The following is a 22,344-nucleotide window of genomic DNA, read 5'->3' on the forward strand; positions in this document are numbered from 1 at the left end:
CAGCCATGTTTTTTGTTAATAGGTATTTGTCACGTAGGTGCTATTGCCAAAATAATTTCTCCACCCAACATTTCAAAACAAGTACAAGTTCCAGACTTTTTGCCTTTGTGTTGTTTGTTTGTTGTCCCATCTCACGATTCCCATGATGCATCACTGCGCTGAACCTTCAGGCGAGTGATGACCTGATCTCAGGTGAGTGACAAAAGGTAATTTGGGGGAGGGCAAAGAGCCATGAAGCCCACCTGTTCTTCCTAACCCCCTTAACAATTCCCCAAAGTCTCAACTATTATCTGTGAAGAAAAAACACTCACTCATTCCTCCTCCTTAAACCCACAAAGGCTGCTCACATTACAGCTGAACTCTTTTCTTCCCACATTGGAAATACTCTTATTTGTCTCATTTACAGTACGTTCTGCACAGGCCTCTGCATTGTGTGCTCACCTTGGTTTAGTGGTGCTGCAGAGCTCTAGCTCTGAGAGGGAATGAGGAAACCTGAGCCCTTTAAAAAGCAGCCTTGGCCCACTAGATCTCCAAACACACCGGTTCTTCTGGCAGTGACTAAACTAGAAGAGTGAGTGGCAAGGCTCATTTTACAAGTTCATACTGTTTCTAATTTTTTTATGTATTATTTTATATTACTTTCTAACACTTTAAATTACTGTAAATAAATGAATAATGTGGTACAGATCATCAGTTAATTCGGCTTTCATTTTTTTTTTCAGAGTTTCTTGCAGTACCATAAATGTACTAAGTAGAAAATTTTAATTATGCTGTTTGCAGATATGCATACAGCAATTACATAGATAGCCTAAATAAGGCAGCCTTTGTTCTTCAGAATGTTATGTAGATATTTTAATATTTGTAAATATCCACAAAGAGGTTCTCAAATTAACATTGTTTAAACTTGTTTATATAATGTTGCAGTAAAACTGCAGCGTTTTATACAACCACTTTTGCTTGTTTCTTAAACTGTTGGTATTTTGCATTAGGCTATGGGTTGCTTGGGTGCATTTTCAAACATAAATTAATCAATCAAATCAATCCAGTCCAAATGATTCTATCGAAAGGTCTCAGAAGTGAGTATTGAGTCGCCCTGTTTTTTATGTTTTAAAAAATAAAGCCCATATTCTGAATGGATAATTTGTAAGCATTGTCACCAGCATTGTTCTGTAAACATTTTAAAGGACATTTTATTAGAGGTCACTGAACCACTTAGAGTGTTGGGTAAGTTACTAAAAAAAGGAATTTATTACAAATGACTGTTTACTACTCTTATATTGTAATCAGGTTACGGCCTTTACTGATTATATCATCAGGGAAAGTAATCACACTTATAATTACTTTTAAGTTCCTTTCTAAAACACTTATAACAGAAAAGCTTATGTTTTTGTGTGAAACAAATTTAAAATAATGTTTATTTCCTTCTTGTTCATTGACTTGTTGGGGCGCACACCTTTCAGCTGTCACAAAAGGCAAGATGTACATAGTAACGTTATTCCTGTTTTGAATGTATTCTACATATATAATACCTATTATATTAGAAATATGTGTAACCCAAGTAAATAAAAGTAATGAACTTAATTGAAAGTCAATAACTGCAATGTGAATACAATAATTAATAATGTTATGTGCTACACTATAATGCTTAATTTTTGCACTAAAAGATAATTAGATTACAGTAATTAACTACTTTGTAATTATTGAAGTACCCCCAATACTGACAACTAACTACTTAATTAATTTTAGAAAGTATAAACCTAATTTCACAATTTGATAATCCATTAATTAACATGAAATAAAAAAAGTTTTTTGATTAAAAATTAGAAAATGTTAGGCCTACTAGTTTCAAATGCACATTTTGGATGAATTAATGTACCCTCCTTGTTCAGATTTGAAGTTTCCCCTCTGTGGGCGGTGCTGGGCCTCCAGTGTTCTACAATAATGCGGACCTAGTGCAAGCAACTGGTTCCGATTAGCGACCGGAAATCCTCGGTACTCTCTGTTAAAAACAATTACACTGACATGCGTGCGTGTAGATGAGTGGGAGGCTGCCTGGTTACTCAACATTTCGCTGGGCTTACGATCAGGGGTCCTTGTAAAATCTTTCCTTCATTTTGACCACATTTTTGAGTGAGTCTACATTGGGCAATTCCAAATAATTTAGTCTAGCACATATAAGGGTTAGAATTAGTGGAACGCAAAATTATACAGTGTTGAAGCGTAAATAATAGTATTAATAATAATAGTAATAATAATAATACTCTTAAGGGTTAAGCCTATTATTATTATTATTATTATTATTATTATTATTATTATTATTATCTGATGACGAATATGCCCTTGAAATAAACGATATAGGTTATATACAACGACTTATTCATATGGAATAAAAAAGAGCATGGGTCATCTGTCCATTAAATCTATGTTTGCATTTTTGCTTTAAAGAAACTTATGAATGAAGCCACGTGAGTGTGCCTCCCGCAGCTGGTGTGTCTTCTTTTTTGGCCCAGAACTGCCAGAACAAACATTTGAAGAGCGCAAAATAAACACTCCACTACAAACCCAACGATGCATTGCGACCACAAAAGCAACACGCGCCTCCTGAGGTTAAAGACAAGATCAACAGCTCCCAGTTTTTTGTTGACTCACATTATTATGAGAACGTTTGTGGCATGGGCACATTATATATAGACGAGCAGGATGAATTATGAGAAGGAGGGAGAAATAATAATAATAAATTGACGTTTTTAATAATCAATTCCGTTTGCTCCTAATGTTTCTATTTGAGCAACTATCTTAATTTATATCAGGAGAAATAGGAAAAGCGAAAAAAAAAAAACCCCAGCTTGAATATTTAAAATGATTGCAACATACGAATCGGGGCATTTGTATTGTTTTGTATTTTAGGTTTTAATCGTTTTTGTGGAACTTTTTTTTTTAATGTGTTGAAGATAATATAATAGGGTGCATCTTAGCTTTTAGGGTTTGAATTTAAATCTTTCAATTTAAAATAGCCTATTCGAATAATCGAATGCATGTCCTCTTTTCAATTATGTATCAATTAAATAGTCGCTTATTAGCCTATTCATTTTGGATGAATGCTATGCTGTGATATGGCAGTATTAACACATGTACCCTATTTGTATAGATATAGATATATAGCACCCCAAAACATTAGTTACATTTCGACTGATTTAGCTTCAGCCTCGACGGGTTTTATTAGTGCAAAACATATTACATGATGAAATGATAAAAGAACGTCTTATGAGTTTAAAGAATCGTTTTAATTAAATGCTTTTGGTTGGTCTTCTGACCAGTTTAACGACTTGGCAAATGTCAGTCCATAATAGCCACTGTATACCACTATGTGTTTCTCTGCAAACCAGAGAAAAACTAGGGATTTTTACTTAAGATTTATACTGTCCATTTGTTCATATATACATTAAAAGTGGCATATCTCAGTCTATGTTTGGTACAAAATAAACAAAAATAAATAAAAGCTTAGTTGTAATCACTTAAGAACCGAGGTCCACAAGGCTTGAAGTTAAAGGTCCCAGTAATGAATCCTGGAGCTGATGTGGGTGTCCTTGCATGCCGTGTACCGACTGCGCGGCGCCGAGGCCGGTCATGGAGTACGCGGAAGCGCCGGGGTGGCTCATGTTACCCTGGAGCAGCAGCACGGAGTTCTGGTCAGGACTCTGCGGGGGCGAGAATTCGTCTTCCGAGCTTGACATCAGGGACTTCCCGCCGTCCAGCGGTGACAGCTGGTTCTGTTTGTTAGCCCCCGTGTTGTTGTTCTCGCTGTTTTCTCTGCCAAAGATTGTGAGATGCACAGAGTGTGATTCAGACATGTAGCTATTTAACTCTATATTTTAGATGAAAACATGTTTTTAAAATGGTTTTATAATCGAATCTAAATCGAATTTGATCATTACTGCTTATGCATGCAGGGAAAATAACAAATTATGAAATGAAGAATAGAATTGCCATTTTAAAGGGGACCAGATGTCTTTAAAATGAACAATTATTTTCGTTTTAAAGATCACAAATAATAATACACACAATATTACAGTTTTTTTTTTTTTTTTCAATTGATCTATCTGGAAATGCTGATATTGTATCTTTAAGCGGATGATTACTTAAGTACTCTCTTAATTCTAATTGATGACTATATAACACTATCAATCTCTCTATGTACTAAGGGTATGTCCTCCTGTTCATAAATCAAGTTCAGTTTGTCAACAAATACATAATCGACGCTGCAGAAAAACAACAACACAGCATTTTGAAAAACATGAGAGGAAATCAAAGTGGCAGGACGCTTAACTGGGTGTTTGTTTATAGTATGAAACGCATTTCTATTTATTGCTCAGGTAATTTAACATACCTTTCTTTTGCCTCCGCTGCGCGATCTCTCTGCCTTCTGTTTTTGAACCAGTTGCTCACTTGTGTGGTGGTCAGCCCTGTTGCCTCGGCCAACTCCCTCTTTTCCCGAGGAGATGGATAGGGATTGTGTGTGTACCACTCCCGCAGCACACCGCGGGATTTTTCCTTGAAACAGTAGCTGGTCTCCTCGCCGTCCCATATTGAGCGTGGCAGAGGAAATTTCCTCCGCACTCGGTACTTCCCCACCGCTCCCAGTGGTCGCCCCCTCAGCTTCTCAGCCTCAATGTAATGGGCCTTCAGCCACAGCTGCTGTAGTTTCGGGTGGTTGTGCGGAGCGAACTGGTGACTCTCTAGTATCTTATAAAGTTCCCTGAAGTTTCCACGATGAAAGGCGACGACAGCCTTGGCTTTAAGGACGCTCTCGTTCTTGTGGAGATGGTCGCAGGCCGGAAGGGACCACAGAAAACGGCCGAGACGCTCAAGGTTCCCCCCTTGTTGCAGCACCTCACACACACACGCTACTTGCTCCTGGGTAAACCCGAAAGAAGGCAACATTGACATGACGTCTGGCCAGTGCGCTGACTCCCAACGACCAACCCGCTCTCCTTTAGATGCTATGAAGGAAGCAGAATGGGTGACAACCTCTGTTTGCCTTCGCTTAATGAGAATGACGAGACAAGTTTTTTGCGCAGGTCACTGTTGCGGTTGGAGATGTCCGCTGCGCGCGACGTGAAGTTTTGGGTGTTTGTTGAAGACAGTTTGCACACTATCGTCTCATGTCGCGCTAAAAGAGCACTGCGCGTCTGCTGATTGGCTCTCCATCTGCCCTATCCCCAGCAGCAGTGCGGAAAGAACTTTGCTTCCATTTCCTCCCACGGGGACTCGGTGGTCTGAAACTGGATCCCCCGTCTCCAGTTCTACCTGCGGCAGCCGGGCACCTCGATACTAATCAATTAGCCTATAGCAACTGTCCAAAGGCAGCGTTCACTCTTATTTCAGCCAAAACCCTTACAGGCCGTTAAGCAAACTTATTTTTATCCTTACAAATTTGTAATGCATTATACATTAAGTATTCTAAATAAAGGAATACAACGGTAATCAATTGCATTATCTTTAATTATGAATTTCATTAAAAAACAAAACCAATGGCATATTAGACTCCGTTTGATGGGTTGGTCATTCCCATCCGCAATAAAGAGATTCATAGGCTGGCTAATTGTCTTGCTGGTAGTTACTACCCAAAGGTTTCACTTAATGGCTTGGCTTGTGCTCATTGTCAAGGGCACACTCAATGCCCAAAGTCTATATACACGCTGAGATACTTGGAGTTCCATTAAAAACAATCAGCCTGTAGAGCTGGTAAGACAACCCAATGTTAGTCACTAGATCAGTAGCGCCTCAGGCTCTACACACTATTCGACCGAATTTGCAAGCCTTGTAGAATCCCTAAATGGTTTAAATTGTTACACAAAAATATAAGATTTTTGTTTTAAAAACAAAGCCAAGCCTTATAAATTTGGCTACTCAATTGAAGTGTCCCACATCTGTTGTATATTTCAGTCATAATCCGTGAATAAAAATTGGGGAAATTTGATTTATTAAATATATATATATATATAATTGGTCATAGTCATATTCTCTATTTTTCTGTTTTAGTATTCTGTTTTTATTTAAGGTCAAGACATCATGCACTTTGACTAGCCGATGGCACTTAAATGATTTGTGTTCTTTTGGCTCAGAAAAAAGGCATTCCTCCCAGCTCTTTCTTTCTTCTTCACTCTCTTCTCTCTGTACAGTGAAATCTAAAACCGGTGCATTAGTAAATGAGTTCTGTGTTCGTCGAGGTCCTTGCCATCCAGACGCTGTTTTAAGGCATAGATCGCGTTTCTTTATCTTCGTCGAAATCTGCAATTTGACACCATGGCGACGCAAAACTCACAACCACTCATCCAGAATGGAGCACCTCTATTTAATTTAATTTGAGACGCAGCGTTCATTTTTTAGGCAACCTTAAAGCGCTCTCTTTAGTGTAGACTAAACTCAAGGAGCCTCTGCTGTTTGCGAGCTCATTTGCGGCCTCAAGACATTGGGGTAAAACGAGGACTTAATCGGTTTTAGCAGCCAACTCTTACACCTGTGAAAACAATTTTTTTTTGCCCACTGTCTCTAAAGGGTCAGAGAGGAGCAGGCTAATGAAAGCTGCCCCATCCATCTGTCCTGAAGGATCACCGAAGTCACAAATAACGCTGCTTTTTGTGTTGCATGGTTATTGAGCATCTTGCTGAAACGTTTCAAAATAGACTCACTGAGCTCTTTATTAGGTACACCTGCTTATTCATGCTATTATCTAATCAGCCAAACCTGTGGCAGCAGTACAATGCATATATCATGCAGATACAGGTCAGGAGCTACAGTTAATGTTCACATCAACCATCAGAATGGGAAAAAATGTGATCTCATTGATTTCGACTGTGGCATTATTGTTGGTGCCAGACGGGCTGGTTTGAGTATTTCTGTAACTGCTGATCTCCTGGGATTTTCACACACAAAGGTGCCAAAAACAAAAAACATCTAGTGAGTGGCAGTTCTGCAGACAGAAACATCTTTTTGATGAGAGAGGTCAATGGAGAATGGCCAGACTGGTTCGAGCTGACAGAAAGACTACAGTAACTCAGATAACCCCTCTGTAGAATTAGTGAGCAGAATAGCATCTCAGAATGCACAATATTCGAACCTTGAGACGGATGGGCTACAACAGCAGAAGACCATGTCAGGCAGGACCATAGTATTCAGTCAGTCTAGAGCCATTGACTACATGCATCTAAGCAAATACAATTTTTTCAAATACAAAGCAAATGTTCTTGCCATTAAATTATTCAAATTATTAAGTAATATATATAAAATCAAGAATGTGCGTGTGTAATTTGTTCAGTTCAATGTTTAAAATGATTTGGTTTTAAAAATTGACTTTTTTTCTAGAATTAAATAGGCATAAGTGTAAACATGTCAAAGTAGGCTTTTAACCTTACAAATAGACATAGCCTACAATTTAGAGTAGTTTGAAGACGTATCGCTGTGCCTGAGCGTTTTAGGCATATAGCATATTTTACATTTTCCGTGTGGGTTTATTTTTTATTATTTTGACGTTTGTAACGCTTTATTTCTCATTGGATAAAATTAAGTTTGTAACGCTGGTAGGCTATTCCAATTCGTAACCAATTTTCCATTACCGCGTGTGCCTGACGTTATTGAATTTAACGACATTTAGGTCTATTCCTCAGTAAGGGTCAAGTATCAGCTCCAGTGTAACAGCACACGGGTCTGTGATTGACGGCACTCGGGTTGTCGTAATGTCTCCACAACATTGCGGCGCGTCCCCTCCTTAAACCTCAGAAATCGAAAGGCAGTGCCCGTTCTCAGGCCTTGATCATTTCAAGATGTGCAGTTTTATGGCCTAAAGGCTAGGGTTGGCAAGGTCGTCGCTAACTCCTGCTCACATACCAATGGTAAACACACCATAAACGACTTCCCGCAAAAAAGACACCATAGTATACCTTGGACAACAAGGAGGTTATTATTATCTCAAAGCAAATTTCAAGCTCTATGCCTTTTCTGAGCATGCTCTTTTTGAGGTTTGCTGCATAATTAAACGCATTTTAAGGAATATCAAAAGTTTTAAATTAATATCTTAACACTTTTCTTTCATAATCATGTTGTTCTCTTTTTCAACACAACTAAAAGGTTTTCATCGTATGAACTGTTACCCATTCTTATATATACAGTGTGTGTGTGTGTGTGTGTGTGTGTGTGTGTGTGTGTGTGTGTGTGTGTGTGTGTGTGTTCATATATATATATATAAATTTGCTAAATAAAATTGCAAACATTGAGGTTACAGTGAGGTAATTACAATAGAAGTGAATGGCGCCAATTTTTTGAGGGATTAAAGGAGGAATGTGAAGCTTATAATTTTATAAAAGCATTTACATTTTTCTGTTAAAACGTATTTATTATTTGAGCTGTTAAGTTGTTTAAATCATAGGCCTACATTTACAGTCGTTTTAGGGTTTCGTCATGTCACTGAAGTTGTTCAAATTTCATATAGGCTAACTTTGCACAGAAAAGGACATTAAGTGATTTTATGACACTTCAATTATATTAACACACAATATTTTTGTGTTTTGTGGCTATACTTTTGAAATATTGTGCTTTTTGCGTATTTTAACGTTTACACGTTAAATTCACTTCTATTGTAAGTGCCTCACTGTAACCCAGATTATAATTTTTTTTAACGAAAACATTATGCCACAAATGTATAATATATATATATATATATATATATATATATATATATATATATATATATATATATAGCCCAGTTTCATAGCCATAGGCCTACCTTTCAATAATTGTAACACAGATGTGAGTATGGCATGGATAATGTCTGATTTAATCTTGATTCTCTTTTTCTAAAAAGGGATTATTTATTTCCTTAGCTCTGTACCCATAATGTAAACATTAGTTATTTTACAGTCACATTGTTAGTTTCTTTTTTAGTCTTACCACAAATGCAATAATTCCCTAAATTCCCATCTAATAGTTTGAATGCGAGCATTCCAGGTTTTTTTTCCCCCTTTTGTATAGGTTTTCTGATTTTAATTGTAAAAGTTTTATGTGCACTATTAAGTCTTTGTCTTCACTATGACTATGCAATACACCCTATCAGCTTTCATTTGAATATTTTGATACTGAGGTATAGTTTGCAAAGTCATAGCTGTTCCAGGATACAAGGCTATTAAACAACAATATAAATGTTCTTTTCAATATTTTCAAGACTGTTTATGAATATGACATACATTGCTAATGTACTGTGGAGAATGTAGTCACACAGCACTGACATCTGCTGGCTTGGATGTTCTAGTGATGCGTTCATTATCAAACCTCTAATTAAGCTAACTATGTTTTTTATTTACTTATATATATATAATCCCCATGTATATGCAATGCAATTCCATTTCTATGTGTATGAAAGCATTTGAAAATATCTAATTTTATCTCTGAGACTAATAACAACTGTGCACCCAAGAAGTTAGTCTACCTGATGTTTGCTAACTCCCAAAGCTCTTTACTATTGATTTGCTCACAGACATACTTTAAATGAGACAAAATTCTCCTGATATGTGTTGCTGTGCTGTTTGTGCTCATATATTTTCCAACAAACATGTTTGTAATTCTATGAGGACTTTTCCACTTTCCACTTTTTCAAATTATTTTCTATACCCTAAAACCACCCCTAAACCTCACACAGACCTATTGGCATTTATTTATTTAGTCTGGAGGTCCTCACAATGTAGGTTAAACAGGAACACACACACATACTTTCCTAAAACAAACCTTTTAAATGTGGCCCCACCAAATTTTGCTCCCTAGATTTGAGAGGGAGTGTACAGAAGTGGTGGGTCTCAGACCCAGTTACCCTTTGACCTCACATTAGCACAGTGTGTAGTACTGTGGCGTAGTGGGCACGAGGGTCAGGTTACATATGCCTCAGAGTCTGCTGTGCTTCACTAAATGTCATGCTTTGAAACCTCCAGAAAATGTCAGGGGTCATGTTCTTTAATAAGCCCACTTCTGAAGGGTTCCTTCTTTTTTTAATGGCCTATCCCTGCCAGGATTTATGAGCATCTTCAAAACTATGTTTAAAAACATAGTAGTAGCAAACAAAATATTGCACGCTTTTGCATAATGATTCTATTATAACTTCCATAATATGTCAATTCAATTAATACATTTCCATCAAAAATTTACCATTTAATTCATACTTTTAAAAATGTACTGTATACTTATAATTTTAATGTGCTTTTATGAATTATACAGTACTGTGCAGCAGTTTTAAGCACTTGTGAAAAATGTTGCATAGTGAGGATGTCTTCAGAAATAATGCCATAAATAGTTTTCTTTTATCAATTAAGGTCATACAAAGTCCAGTAAACATAAACAGTAAAAAATCTACATCAGTATTTGGTGTGAGCACCTTTGCCTTTAAAACAGTACCAATTCTCCTAGGTACACCTGGACACAGTTTTTCTTGGTTGTTGGCAGATAGGATGTTCCAAGCTTCTTGGAGAATTCACCACAGTTCTTCTATCTATTTAGGCTGTCTCAATTGCTTCTGTTTCTACATTTAATCCCAGACTGACTTGATGTTCAGTGGTGGACTCTGTGGGGGCCACAACATCTGTTGCAGGGCTCCCTGTTCTTCTATTCTGTTCTATTGAATTTGAAAAATAAATGTTTAGGAGTCTAACATTTATCTTTCCTATTGACACACTAAAGCTGAAGATATAAATAACCATCATTTTTGTTAAAATTCTAATGTGCCTAAGAATTATGCACAGTACTATATGTAATATACAATGTTTAGATGACATCAGCCGCATTGAGGGACTTTACCTTTACTCCACTCTTTTGATGAAATTGGAGAGTGAATAAAAAGGAAGGTTTTTTCCTTCTTTTTTTTTTTTTTTGCTCTTCTGTTGCTTTTGTTATAAAGGATGAAAAGCATTTTAAGGTCACACAGTAAACCTCCCTATTCATGGTACAAGGATATGGAATGACGTTTGTATTTTAATAATACAGAAAAGCAACATAATACTGCTTCCCATGAAACACACTGCAGTGACACATAGTCAGCTAATGGGAAATGGGGGACATGAAACACACATGTCCCTCTTTCTTGCAGCCACCATTTCTTTGCTTAAAGCCACAGACAATAGTGCTTTCTTACCCTTTAATATTCTAGGAGGCGCCATCTGATACCTGGCAATCAGCTAATCTGGTGCCCTAGGCGACAGGGTCACCTTTGGGCAGGTAACAATAGATTATTTACCCAATGTGCTTTTTTGTCCTCTCCTTTGTGCAAGTGAGCGAATCCTACCTGGGCGCCATTCAATTAGCACTGACTCACATGGCCTGGTGTAGACAACTGTGTGCGAAGAGAAGTAAATTTTCCCACGACAGTAAACAGACTATGTACAGTCCCAGATCCCACTCTCACACTTACTTACACAATAAAAAAATGCATTCCGGACCAAACTCATTAATTAAATTATATCCGCTGTTTTGATGTGCAAACATAGAGTGTGTACTTGAATCTGGGCTGCTTTCAAACTAATAACAATATTATCTGAGCATATCTCTTATCACCCTTTCATAAACTACCAAATGACGAGCCTGATTTTGCCCTGCAGTCCGACCCAAAAATCCTGCTAGATCATGTGTGGAAGTTTCATGAAATTTAATAAGGATATGTAACTTCTCTTATACTCTGCCTTTTTGGATGACCTTTACTTTGATTAATGACAGATACCATATGACACTTTAAGAGTGAGTGGGGGTATTCAGCTGCCAGGCTTTGGCAAGCGATCATAGAGGAAGCCCCTGGTGAGAACACAAACTTGATCTCCATCATGCCACATATGCGTACATCCATGCATTAGTAATGTCTGAGATCACAGCCAGCTCTCCAGGGGGTCCAAGTTGTAGCCTAATCTTTTTAAATGGAGAGAGCCTTGGATATCCTTAAGACTGACATCACACCTGCCATTGGTTAAAAACACATAGCCAACCTACCTGGTGCTTCCAATAAGAGATGATTCATTGAAAGTGATGTAATTCCCTTTACTGATTGAATTATCAGGCTTAGGACTCTAATGTGAAACACTGGTGTCAGTGACATAGACAACCCAAGGATTGTTCATTATATATGTACAAATATAAATATTTAATAGGGTGGAAGGGTTTAGAAAAATAGGGTTCTTTCAGACAGGACTGACGTTTTAAGTTTTCTTGTGGTTCTTGCAGAGCTCATGTTTGGAGTCAGTATATTTTACTTGTCCTGCAAGGATCTGTGAATTCAGCATTGGGCCTTTTTTACTGCTAAAGAAATGTCAAATGCAAACTGAAGTACATATCTCTACACAGCCAGATGTAGACAACAAAGAAAAAAAACACTCATACTTCAATTACTTTAGATGAAGTCTTCAAGCAAATTGCTTGTCTAGTTTAGATCGTATCATAATGGTCAAGATTATATGCTTAAAAAGAACAAAGTCCACATTGGCATGCGTAGAGAGAGGCATATGAATTTAAATCGAACATTCTGTAACATAAAACTCAAAAACTCAAAAGTCAAACTTAACAAAATAACCTTTATCACATTTACTTCATCACACTCAAAGAATTTAAATACAAAAGCCAACCATCAACAACAAAAACACACATTTCTGCTTTCATAAAATCTTGTCATAAGAAATAATTAGTGTAAAACTGCAGTTTTTGATTCAGAGCACATTTCTATGGTGCTTTAACAGGTTTTTCTTGCTTGCTTTCTTATGAGGTGACAGTAAAGACATTGAAGCTTTATAATCTTCAAAAGGTCAGTGCATTACCTGGAACATTCTACAGCCCTCTTAGTGCAGGTTGGGATATCTGAGGACAGGAAGGCACTGTTCAATATAATAATATTGTTGTTTAAGAATGATTTGTGCTTATTGGGTCCCTGTTATTAGGCCACAATGTGGTGCAACAAAACTAGTCCAGCACAAGTGAATTGCAGCTCTTCAGTACTGACGACATCATACCACAAGTCAGAGGTCACTGCTATCATCATCCATTTGTACAGTCTGCAGCTTGGCCAGCTCTTTACCCTCCATGTCCAGATCTCCACAAACAACCCTGATCCGGCCTTCTCCTACCCTGGCAGTGGACAGGGACAACTGGACATCTTGGGACCTGTAGTCCGAGGACAGGGCTCTAATGTCCTGCTGGAGGCCACGTCCAACTTGATTCAGAGAGTGGTGGACCTCTGTGTTGGAGAGGGCAGAGGTGACCGTAGCTGTGACAGTATGGGGAAGACAGTTGCCACTGGAGGAAGAAGAGCTGAGATTTGAAGAAAGAAAAAGGGAGGCTGTATAGCCCAGGTTGTTGCCTTGGTCCAAGGGCATTTCAGAGGGATAGCTGTAGCTTCCAACCACATCCAAAGGCTCCTGCTTGACAGTTTGGGTGTAGAGCAGGGTTTGGTTTGAGTGCTGGGCTGAGTCACTGGCCACATTACCCAAAGGAGCAGAGCCTGTATGTGGATAAAAGAGAGTTTGAAACCCAGGTAATGTAATTTATGGGGTTTCTTCTCCATGTCTGGTTAAAGAGTCTCATTTCTTAGATTTTTAAAATAGAACATTAACTGTGCCGTGACTTCAAGGTAACCCCATAAAATTTGTCCAGCCACGTGACTGGACAAACAAAAAATACCATGAACAATCCCATCAAAGGAATATTCCGGGTTCAATACAAGTTAAGCTCAATCAACAGTATTTCACATCAATCATCCAATCACAAAAATTCATTTTGATTTGTCCCTCCTTTTCTTTATAAAAAGCAAAAATCTGGGTTACAGAAGTGAATGGGGCCAATCTGTAAACATTAAAATACTCACGTTTCCAAAAGACAAACAATATGTGTATTAGCATGAATTTAGTGTGATAAAATATACTAAACTTTTCTTTGTAAAGTTATTACCAATATTACAACTTCGTTACCATGACGATGCAATGTCAAAAAACCCTAAAACAGATGTTAAACAACTTTAAAGGAGTATTCTGGGTTCAATACAAGTGAAGCTCAATTAACAACACTCCCAGAATGGAAGTGAATGGGGCCAGTCCATAACTAAATGCACACTGTTTCAAATGTACAAGATGTAAACGTTATACATGTTACTGTTAACATGATTTTAGTGTGATAACATTGCTTTAATAACATTATCTGTGTAAAGTTATATCCAGTACTGGGATTACAGAGTTTCATGTCCAGGGCAGCACTGTTAACATATTGGATATAACTTGCATAGAAAAGGTTAGTAAGTGATTTTATCGAACAAAAATGATGTTAACATGTATATTGTTTGCATCTTGTGGGTATAATTTTTAAACTGTGTGTATTTTAATGTTTATACACTAACCCCATTCACTTCCATTGTAAGTGCCTCACTGTCACCACAATTTTTGCTTAATTTCTTTAATTATTGGAATGAGTAAATACACCACAAATGCTGTTAATTGAACTTCACTTGTATTAAACCCTTCTGCTCTTTTAGATGGCAGTGGTCACACTTAAAGCTCATAGCAACTGAAATTCACTTCTGTTTCTCTCTTTCTTTTTCTGTCTTTCTTTCAGCCAATATCTCTTTGTATATCTCTCTTCTTTTCTTCAAAACATTTCAAGTGAACTGTAAAATGAAACACCTTTTTCATTTTCTGTTTGCCGAAAGACTCGCTATGATTTCCTTGTAACTCTAGAATGTGATTCTTGGCACATGTCTTTGCAGTGACAGCCTCTGGCTTTTGGCCAGACACTTTTCTTCCATTAGACTTACACAAATGTCTGATAAATAATCACAGAGCCCAGACTCCTCCCACCCTCCCCCTGTTTCATACTCACTTTTTTATACTAGAACCAAATTTTTCAACAGGTTTTCTTTAGCTTCCCTTGGGTATTGCTTATAGGAGAAGATTGTTGTAAAAGGGGTTCAGGAACCTGCAACACTTAGATTTTCCATCCACAGAACTTTAAAATCTGACTTGAAAATGTTTGCCTGCGAATTACTTGCTTTTTCTTCATATATAGAAACAACAGGAAATTGCTATTGTTTCTTTTTATTTCTGCACTGGACGCCAAACTTGATGGGTTTTTCTAAAGACATATTTTTATTAAATTGCCTTTGAAATGATGGGCAGAAGGAAACAGGATCTGGGCTAAACAATTTTAATATCTTCTTTTTCTTGCTGGATCGTTTGGGCTCAACTGTTTTCCTTCTAAATCAAAAGTTCAGCCAGGGGTGGGTTTGTTTTTATGTGGCTCGTAAACTGCATATTAAAGGATAAAACAGACGAGTGAGAGAGGAGCAGAACACAGCTAGCCTTGCTGTTATTGATGTGGCCATAAAATATTCATGGAAAGAACCATTAGTGAGCGGTTAGGGCCATAGAGAGGAGGTGGGGACAGTGTTGAGAGGCCTGCAATTGGTATGATCCTCAAGCCAGTTGACCTGAACCCCCACATGTCTCTCACTACTTTACTCTGCAATACACTCCAGCTGCCCATGACCCACAGTGCACTTTTGAAAAACCTCTGCTCTTTTGCATTGAGCACTGCGGTTACTTTTGGCAAACTTAACAGCATAAAATATTCTGTCATAATATTCTCCATAGCAATGATGTAATTTCTCTGACTTTTATGAGCACAATAGAAGTGCACTTACTTCTTCAGATATTGTTGTTTTTGTACTGTAACTTCCAAGGGAATATTATCCCTTTCTATACCCAATTTGCCATTTATATCATAAATAAATACATTATACTGTATATGGACACAATGTATAGTATGTCCTCCTACCATGACAAGATGAGTTTGAAGATGGAGGCATCATAACAGGAGGAAGACCCATGGTGGATTCAGTTCCAGGGAGATTAACCACACTGTAACTGCTAAGATGAAGCGCTCCTGAGGTGGTGCAGGGCGTGGAAGGGGCAGAGGCGAAAGAGACCACTGAAGGAATTACGCCATCTTCATTGGAAACAAGAGTTTGCATGTTCTCCAGCTTTCCAGATCCAGTTTCTGAAACCCCCATTGAATAAGGTGCATAGGACACAGAAGATCCACCCAAAAGTCTCTCCTGGCTATTATGGGAGATCCTCTGGGGGTCAAAGGTCAAGAAATGGCCACCTGTGGCACCGAGTCCATTCAGGAGAGCATTGTTTCCATGTGACTGAACATAGGCTCCACCATTGATGTAGTGAGCATTCACACTTGCAAGGTCACCATTAAAACTCATTCCTGCAGTTGTGTGTGAGGGCATCTTAACATCTCCGATTTGTTGGATGACAGTTGTTCCTCCATCTGAGTAAACTGTAGAGGGGGCTGTTCCATGTACAGCTGAGCTTGAAGAGCCGCTGGACAGGGGACGTGGTGACAGGTCCTCCTGGCCTTTACTGGACTCATCTTCTGTACTGTGATTTCCATCTGACTCACTGAAAGACATGAAATGTGGTTAAAGAAACAGACGCTTTGCATCCTAATCATGAAACTTCTGCAATTAAAGTGAACATCTTTCGAAGGATACTGTATTGACTAACATGTTTCCAAAGCACCAGGATGATGGGGTTGTTTGGCACTCTATATCCTCAATATTTATTGGTATGTTTCATACTAAATGCATTGTTTGCCTTTACAAACAATAACGAGAAATACGATTAAAAAAATTTCCATAATCATTAAAAAATGTATGGATAATGTGTACTGTAGTTAAAGATCAAAATTCTGAAAGAGAAATTGATTCTCCTCTCTCTCTCTCTTTGTTTCTAATAGAGCGCATTAATCAGCAAATTAAAATACTGTGCAATTTAAAAATGGAGAACTTGTGTAATAAAATGAAATTGACCATATGTATAAGGGTATAAAAGGGTTGGTGCGCACACTTTTCATTCAATGTTGAATATCTCTGGTGGAACAAATGTTAGGAAACTCCCAACTATAGGTGTAAATGAAAGCTTAAAGCTTAAAAAAAATAAAAATTCAATGTCCCCAAATATTTATTGACTATGGTTAATTAATGATTAAAATGATGTTGTGCATTTGTGTCAACCAACCACATATTATCACAGTGTTATAACACTACAGTTTTAAAAGAGGAGCAACACACAGAAAAACAAACAATAGTTTATTTTAAACCAGGACAGTAGAGCACAACACATGTTTGTCTTTCATAATTAATATGAGTAATGATTATGTAATTAATATGATTATATAAATACATTATTCATTTATGTTTTTGCTATTAATGTGAACAGTTTTTACTTATGTAAACTTGAAAAAATATAAATACATCTTCAATTATATAAACTTAAACAATGTAAATGTATAAATGTAAATCATTGATCACATAAATCATGAACTAACTGTATAATTGGCTTGGCTTGAACCATATACAATATGTGTACTAGGCCTCATAACAACAACAACAACTATTATTATTTTTATTATTATAGATAACATTCTGTTAGACATGTTTATGCAGAGGTATTAGGTTTGTAAAAGTGTGTATGAAGGTATGATTATCTTATCCATCACTATTAACAAAAATGTATATATTTTATATTATTATGAACAGTATTATTTCTAAAACAGTTTTAGCAGAGGGGTTTAAGTTCTGTTTTGACATAGATAAAATGTAAATCTGTTTTGACATTTTTCTGATGTTAACATGCATTTGCTCTTAAAGAATCAATCAGTGTATGTCAAGACTCAAGAAGGTGAACATTTAGATGTTACACATTTGTGAAATGAATTACTTAATTACCAGAAATTAACTCTGTGCCAACCAACTCCAGTCTTCTCTACTTATAAGCATTGAAATAACAAATAGGCTGCTAAAAGTTGAAAAATAGACAACATTTTAAAAACAAACTGTTATTATAAAAATACAATTCTGTTCTCATTTCCAAAGTGGACCCCCTACCCCCGGGGGTCAAAAATGAGATAAAAGGAGCAGGGCTCTTGGAGGCATTTGGTGGATCTCTTTACAGACTATGACAGCTGCGGGTTCATAGTCCAGAGCGACTACAGCGGCCAAATCTATACAAAGATCTTATTGTCACCACAAGCCGTTAGTCTTTTCTCACCCATAAAGCTCACATATGGAGTTCATGGACATCCTCGTTCAAACTATGAGTAGCCTAATTATGTCAGTGTGATGGGGCTGTATCAAAGCAACGCTCAGACCTGGTGCATACAGAAAAGTTGGACCTCCCTTATTTACGAGACTTGGGATTTATTATTTATGGCAAAAACAATGTATGACATTGACATTTGCGGCCAGGGGATTAAGAGTTATTTCTAGAGCAACTTGAAACTCGGTTTTATACAAAAAAGGTGTAAGCAGAAGTTTACAAGTAACGAGCAATCTCTTATCTCCTTCAGAAAATTCACAAAGAGGATTTCGGCCACGTAAATGTAAATCTCTCTGACTTATTATCAGGGTGTGACAGTGGGTTTAAAATCCAGAAACAAACACAGACAATGGCAATGGAAATGCAATGGCTGATCATATCCAAAGTAAACTGAGGGTCTCTTTGGGCTGTGTTTGAGAACATCTACATATCTGTTAAAATGTTTGTCAGGTCTTTGTTTTTGCTCATCAGGTCCAATTAATACCATATCTCACATCTTTAAATCAAACCATTTTTGGTTCTCATCACGTTCCGGAAGCGTTCGATTTAGGTTATCAATTAAAACCTAAAAATAACCATTAGATAACATTCTGCATTAAAGCAGCATCACACTAGCAAATGTTTCATCAGATTTTTAGTGGAAAGCTTTATTTACATAATCGCTGGCAAGTCTGAGAGAGTCAAACATGGCCATTTGGCATTCTTTAATCGGTGTGGGTGACAGACAAGACAAAAAACTGACAGAAGAAAGCAAGATTTCAGCTCAAAAAGTTGGTAGTGTAGCATACTCGGCCAAAATCGAGTTGTTTTGAGTCGGCTAATGAGACGCCACCTTTAGGTTGTGACCCAAACAACTCCCCGCGACGTCATGGGAACGTTAGTTTGCTTTTATAAATAATAACCCTAAAAAAGAACGTTCCTAGAACGTTATTAACAAGTTCCCACAAAAATAACCAAACGGGAACCATACGCTAACACTATGGAAACGTTCTGTGTTTGCAGGCTCGCTCTTCTGAATGCGTTCTTCAGAACTACACCTCGTTTAAGCGCTCAAAGCTTCGTGTTTCAAAACATTGGCGAAACGTGTTCTTCATTCCGTCTCGCGCACACGGCCCGACCCGTATGCTTTAGCCTACATTATAGCCTACTTTTTCAAGACTATTCTCAAAGGGTTGCAGATGATACTGAAATATACCTAGACATGGCAATGTATGCTGTGTATGTCCTACCTTTTTGACTGCGCCTCGGATGGATTTCTGTCTCTCTGCCGCCTGTTTTTGAACCAGTTGCTGACCTGCGTCAGGGAAAGTCCTGTAATTTTGGCGAGATTGCGTTTCTCGGCTGGAGAGGGGTACCTGTTTCGTTTATACATATCCTTCAGCGCATTCCTAGACCTCTCTTTGAAACAATACACGGTCTCCTCTCCGTCCCAGATAGTCCGAGGCAGGGGATATTTCCTGCGTAAGCGGTACTTGTCCACGGCACCCAGCGGTCTACCCCGCGCCTTCTCCGCTTCGGTGTAACGCGCCTTGTACCACATATCCTGCAGAGATGGGTGATTTGACGGACTGAAACTGTGGTTCTCCAAAATGCAGTAGAGCTCTTGGAAGCGGGCCTGATGAAAAGCGACTATCGCTTGCGCTTTCAGGATGCTCTCGTTGCCCCGCAGCAGGTCACTCTGCGGCAGTGACCAGAGGAACCTAGACAGTCGCTCCACGTTCCCTCCCTGCAGCAGCGCTTCGCAGACGCACGCGACCTGCTCGGGAGAGAAGGCCAGCGAGGCCGTTGTACAGTCCAGAAGTTCGGAACGAACCGCATCGATGCCCGAGACTGAAGTTGCATTCTCCATAGACAACTCCGCGGGATCCAGCACTGACAGCTTGACACTCCCACGATTCTCCAATGCCCTTGCGCTCGCCCTCTTGATATCATCGGCACTAATGACCTCGCTCGAGGAAGAAGACATTTTAACTCGTCCTGATAAGTCACTCCTCTGAGTTGCAGGCAGCACATCAGGCGATCGGGTTTCGCCCTTCCATCCAAGCACGATCAGGTATCTGGCCGCTGTGTGGTGTGGATAAGATCTTGCGTCTTCGTCCCACTACAACTTTAACTCCACAGCCCACGTTGGAAGGGAGTCAAAGTCCTGAGCGAATTTTGATTCGCCACTCTGGCTCTGCGGGGAGGAGCGTGCAAGACAAACGTTTGCGCTGGGAATGTCCATTAAGCATGAAGTTAAACGCAGGTACCTGCGCAGGTAAGCGCTGCAGAATGTAGGTATCACTTCGTCCACACGTATGAGCCCAAACAATATTCAGTTTGCGTAATCACATCGCAATAGTGCTTGTTGGTCATATTTAGGAGCTCAAACATTCTCCAGAAGTCTTTTAGGCAATATACGCTAAGACTTTACATATATGTTTATGAGTTTGTTCACATAGACAGTTTCAGTCTCAGCTGTATTAATGCATGAATAATACAGTCTGTAAAAGCTAGTCATCCATTGTTGCAGAGTAAGAAGCGGAAGCTTTTTTAATCCTAAATTTTGCAGTTGCCCTGTTCTCCTTTCCAGTTGTTTATCTGTCTGTCCATTTGTCATAAAGGCACTGACACTCTGCCTCTTGATTGCACTCTTTTTTCCTTCAGTTTGTCATGCTGTTTACTGGAAGCTGAAAGGCTTGCATGGGAGCCAACAACCGCAACAGCTGACAGGAGGCTCTAAAAGCCCCTCACAAAATCAGAGGGTGTTTGACATGATTGCATCCCTAAAATTAAACCCAGCACAAACAGAATACCTGGCAGCAGTTCTGTTTAAAACCATGCATTCACATGCTCTGTGGTATGAGGGTGGTATGGAGATACATGAGTTTACTGGCCTATGCTTATAAGTTATAGGGGCTCATGTCTTGGGCTACAACTGTAAAACATGTCTGGGATCTACCGCCCTATCTGGATTGGACTATGTAATAAGGACTGCTGGCATGATCCTGTTATGGCACTTTACAAAAATCAGGATCAGACATCTAACTTTGAGGGATTCACATTTAAGGCTGCACAATGGCCAAAATTTGATGAAATTGTCTGTTAGACCATTTTTTGGGTGATTATTTTTATCTAATACTTTGTCATTTTGGATGTACAGTATGTTAAAGGGATAGTTCACTCAAAAATAAAAATTCTCATAAAATTCTCATTGTATGACTTTCTTCTGTTGAACAAAAACAAAGATTTTAGCAGCATATCTCAGCTCTGTAGGTTCATACAATGCAAGTGAATGGTGATCAGGCCTTTGAAGCTCCAAAAAGGAGATAAAGTCAGCATAAATATAATCCATCAAACTCCAGTGGTTTCATCGATGTCTTCTGAAGTGATCCAGTTGGGTTTTGGTAAGAACAGGGCAAAATGTTACTCCTTTTTCACTGTACATCTTGACAGTAGTCTCCGTGGCAATCATGATTCCAAGCTCGATTGCTCTTCCTAGCGCAATCTAATTCTCTATTTGTCAAGCAATATGAAATTTAACTGAGCTTATAATAATGATTGTGCCAAGAGACTGCAATGCCAAGATATACAGTGAAAAATTAGTTCTATTTTGGTCTGATCACACCCAAAACCAACTGGATCACTTCAGAGGACATTAATTAAACCACTGGAGTTGTACAGATTACTTTGAAGCTCCAAAAAGGACATAAAATCTGCATAAAAGCAATCCATATGACTCCATTGATTTTTATCTCTTTTTATCTTCACAAGGTATGTTGAAATGAGTATTTTTATTCCTCCCTTTTTCTCGCCAATTTGGAATGCCCAATGCGCTCTAAGTCCTCGTGGTGGCATAGTGACTCACCTCAATCCGGGTGGTGGAGGACGAATCTCAGTTACCTCCACGTCTGAGACCATCAATCCGCACATTTTATCTCATGGCTTGTTGAGCGTGTTACCGTAGAGACATAGTGCGTGTGGAGGCCCATGCCATTTTCTGCGGCATCCACGCACATCTCACCACGTGCCCCACCGAGAGCAGGAACCACACATTATAGCGACCATGAGGAGGTTACCCCATGTGACTCTACCCTCCCTAGCAACTGGGCCAATTTGATTGCTTAGGAGACCTGGTTGGAGTCACTCAGCACGTCCTCGATTCAAACTCCAGGGGTGGTAGTCAGCGTCAATACTC

The 22,344-nt window shown here is 38.6% G+C and overlaps 2 protein-coding genes across 2 annotated transcripts; both read right to left on the reverse strand.

Moving 5' to 3' along the window:
* Positions 1-3,166: 3,166 nt before the first annotated feature.
* On the reverse strand, positions 3,167-5,227 carry six1b (SIX homeobox 1b). The gene is made up of 2 exons (XM_052095576.1): positions 4,388-5,227; positions 3,167-3,810 (listed from the first exon to the last, which is right to left on the reverse strand). The coding sequence occupies exons 1-2, from the start codon at positions 4,945-4,947 to the stop codon at positions 3,516-3,518; spliced, it is 855 nt and encodes a 284-aa protein (XP_051951536.1). The 5' UTR covers positions 4,948-5,227; the 3' UTR covers positions 3,167-3,515.
* Positions 5,228-12,156: 6,929 nt separating this feature from the next.
* Positions 12,157-20,257, reverse strand: six4b (SIX homeobox 4b). The gene is made up of 3 exons (XM_052095571.1): positions 19,397-20,257; positions 15,835-16,469; positions 12,157-13,513 (listed from the first exon to the last, which is right to left on the reverse strand). Exons 1-3 carry the CDS (start codon positions 20,131-20,133, stop codon positions 13,032-13,034), a joined length of 1,854 nt encoding a protein of 617 aa, XP_051951531.1. The 5' UTR covers positions 20,134-20,257; the 3' UTR covers positions 12,157-13,031.
* Positions 20,258-22,344: the final 2,087 nt, after the last annotated feature.

The sequence above is a fragment of the Xyrauchen texanus genome, chromosome 28 (genome assembly GCF_025860055.1).
Source record: "Xyrauchen texanus isolate HMW12.3.18 chromosome 28, RBS_HiC_50CHRs, whole genome shotgun sequence".
NCBI lineage: Eukaryota > Metazoa > Chordata > Actinopteri > Cypriniformes > Catostomidae > Xyrauchen > Xyrauchen texanus.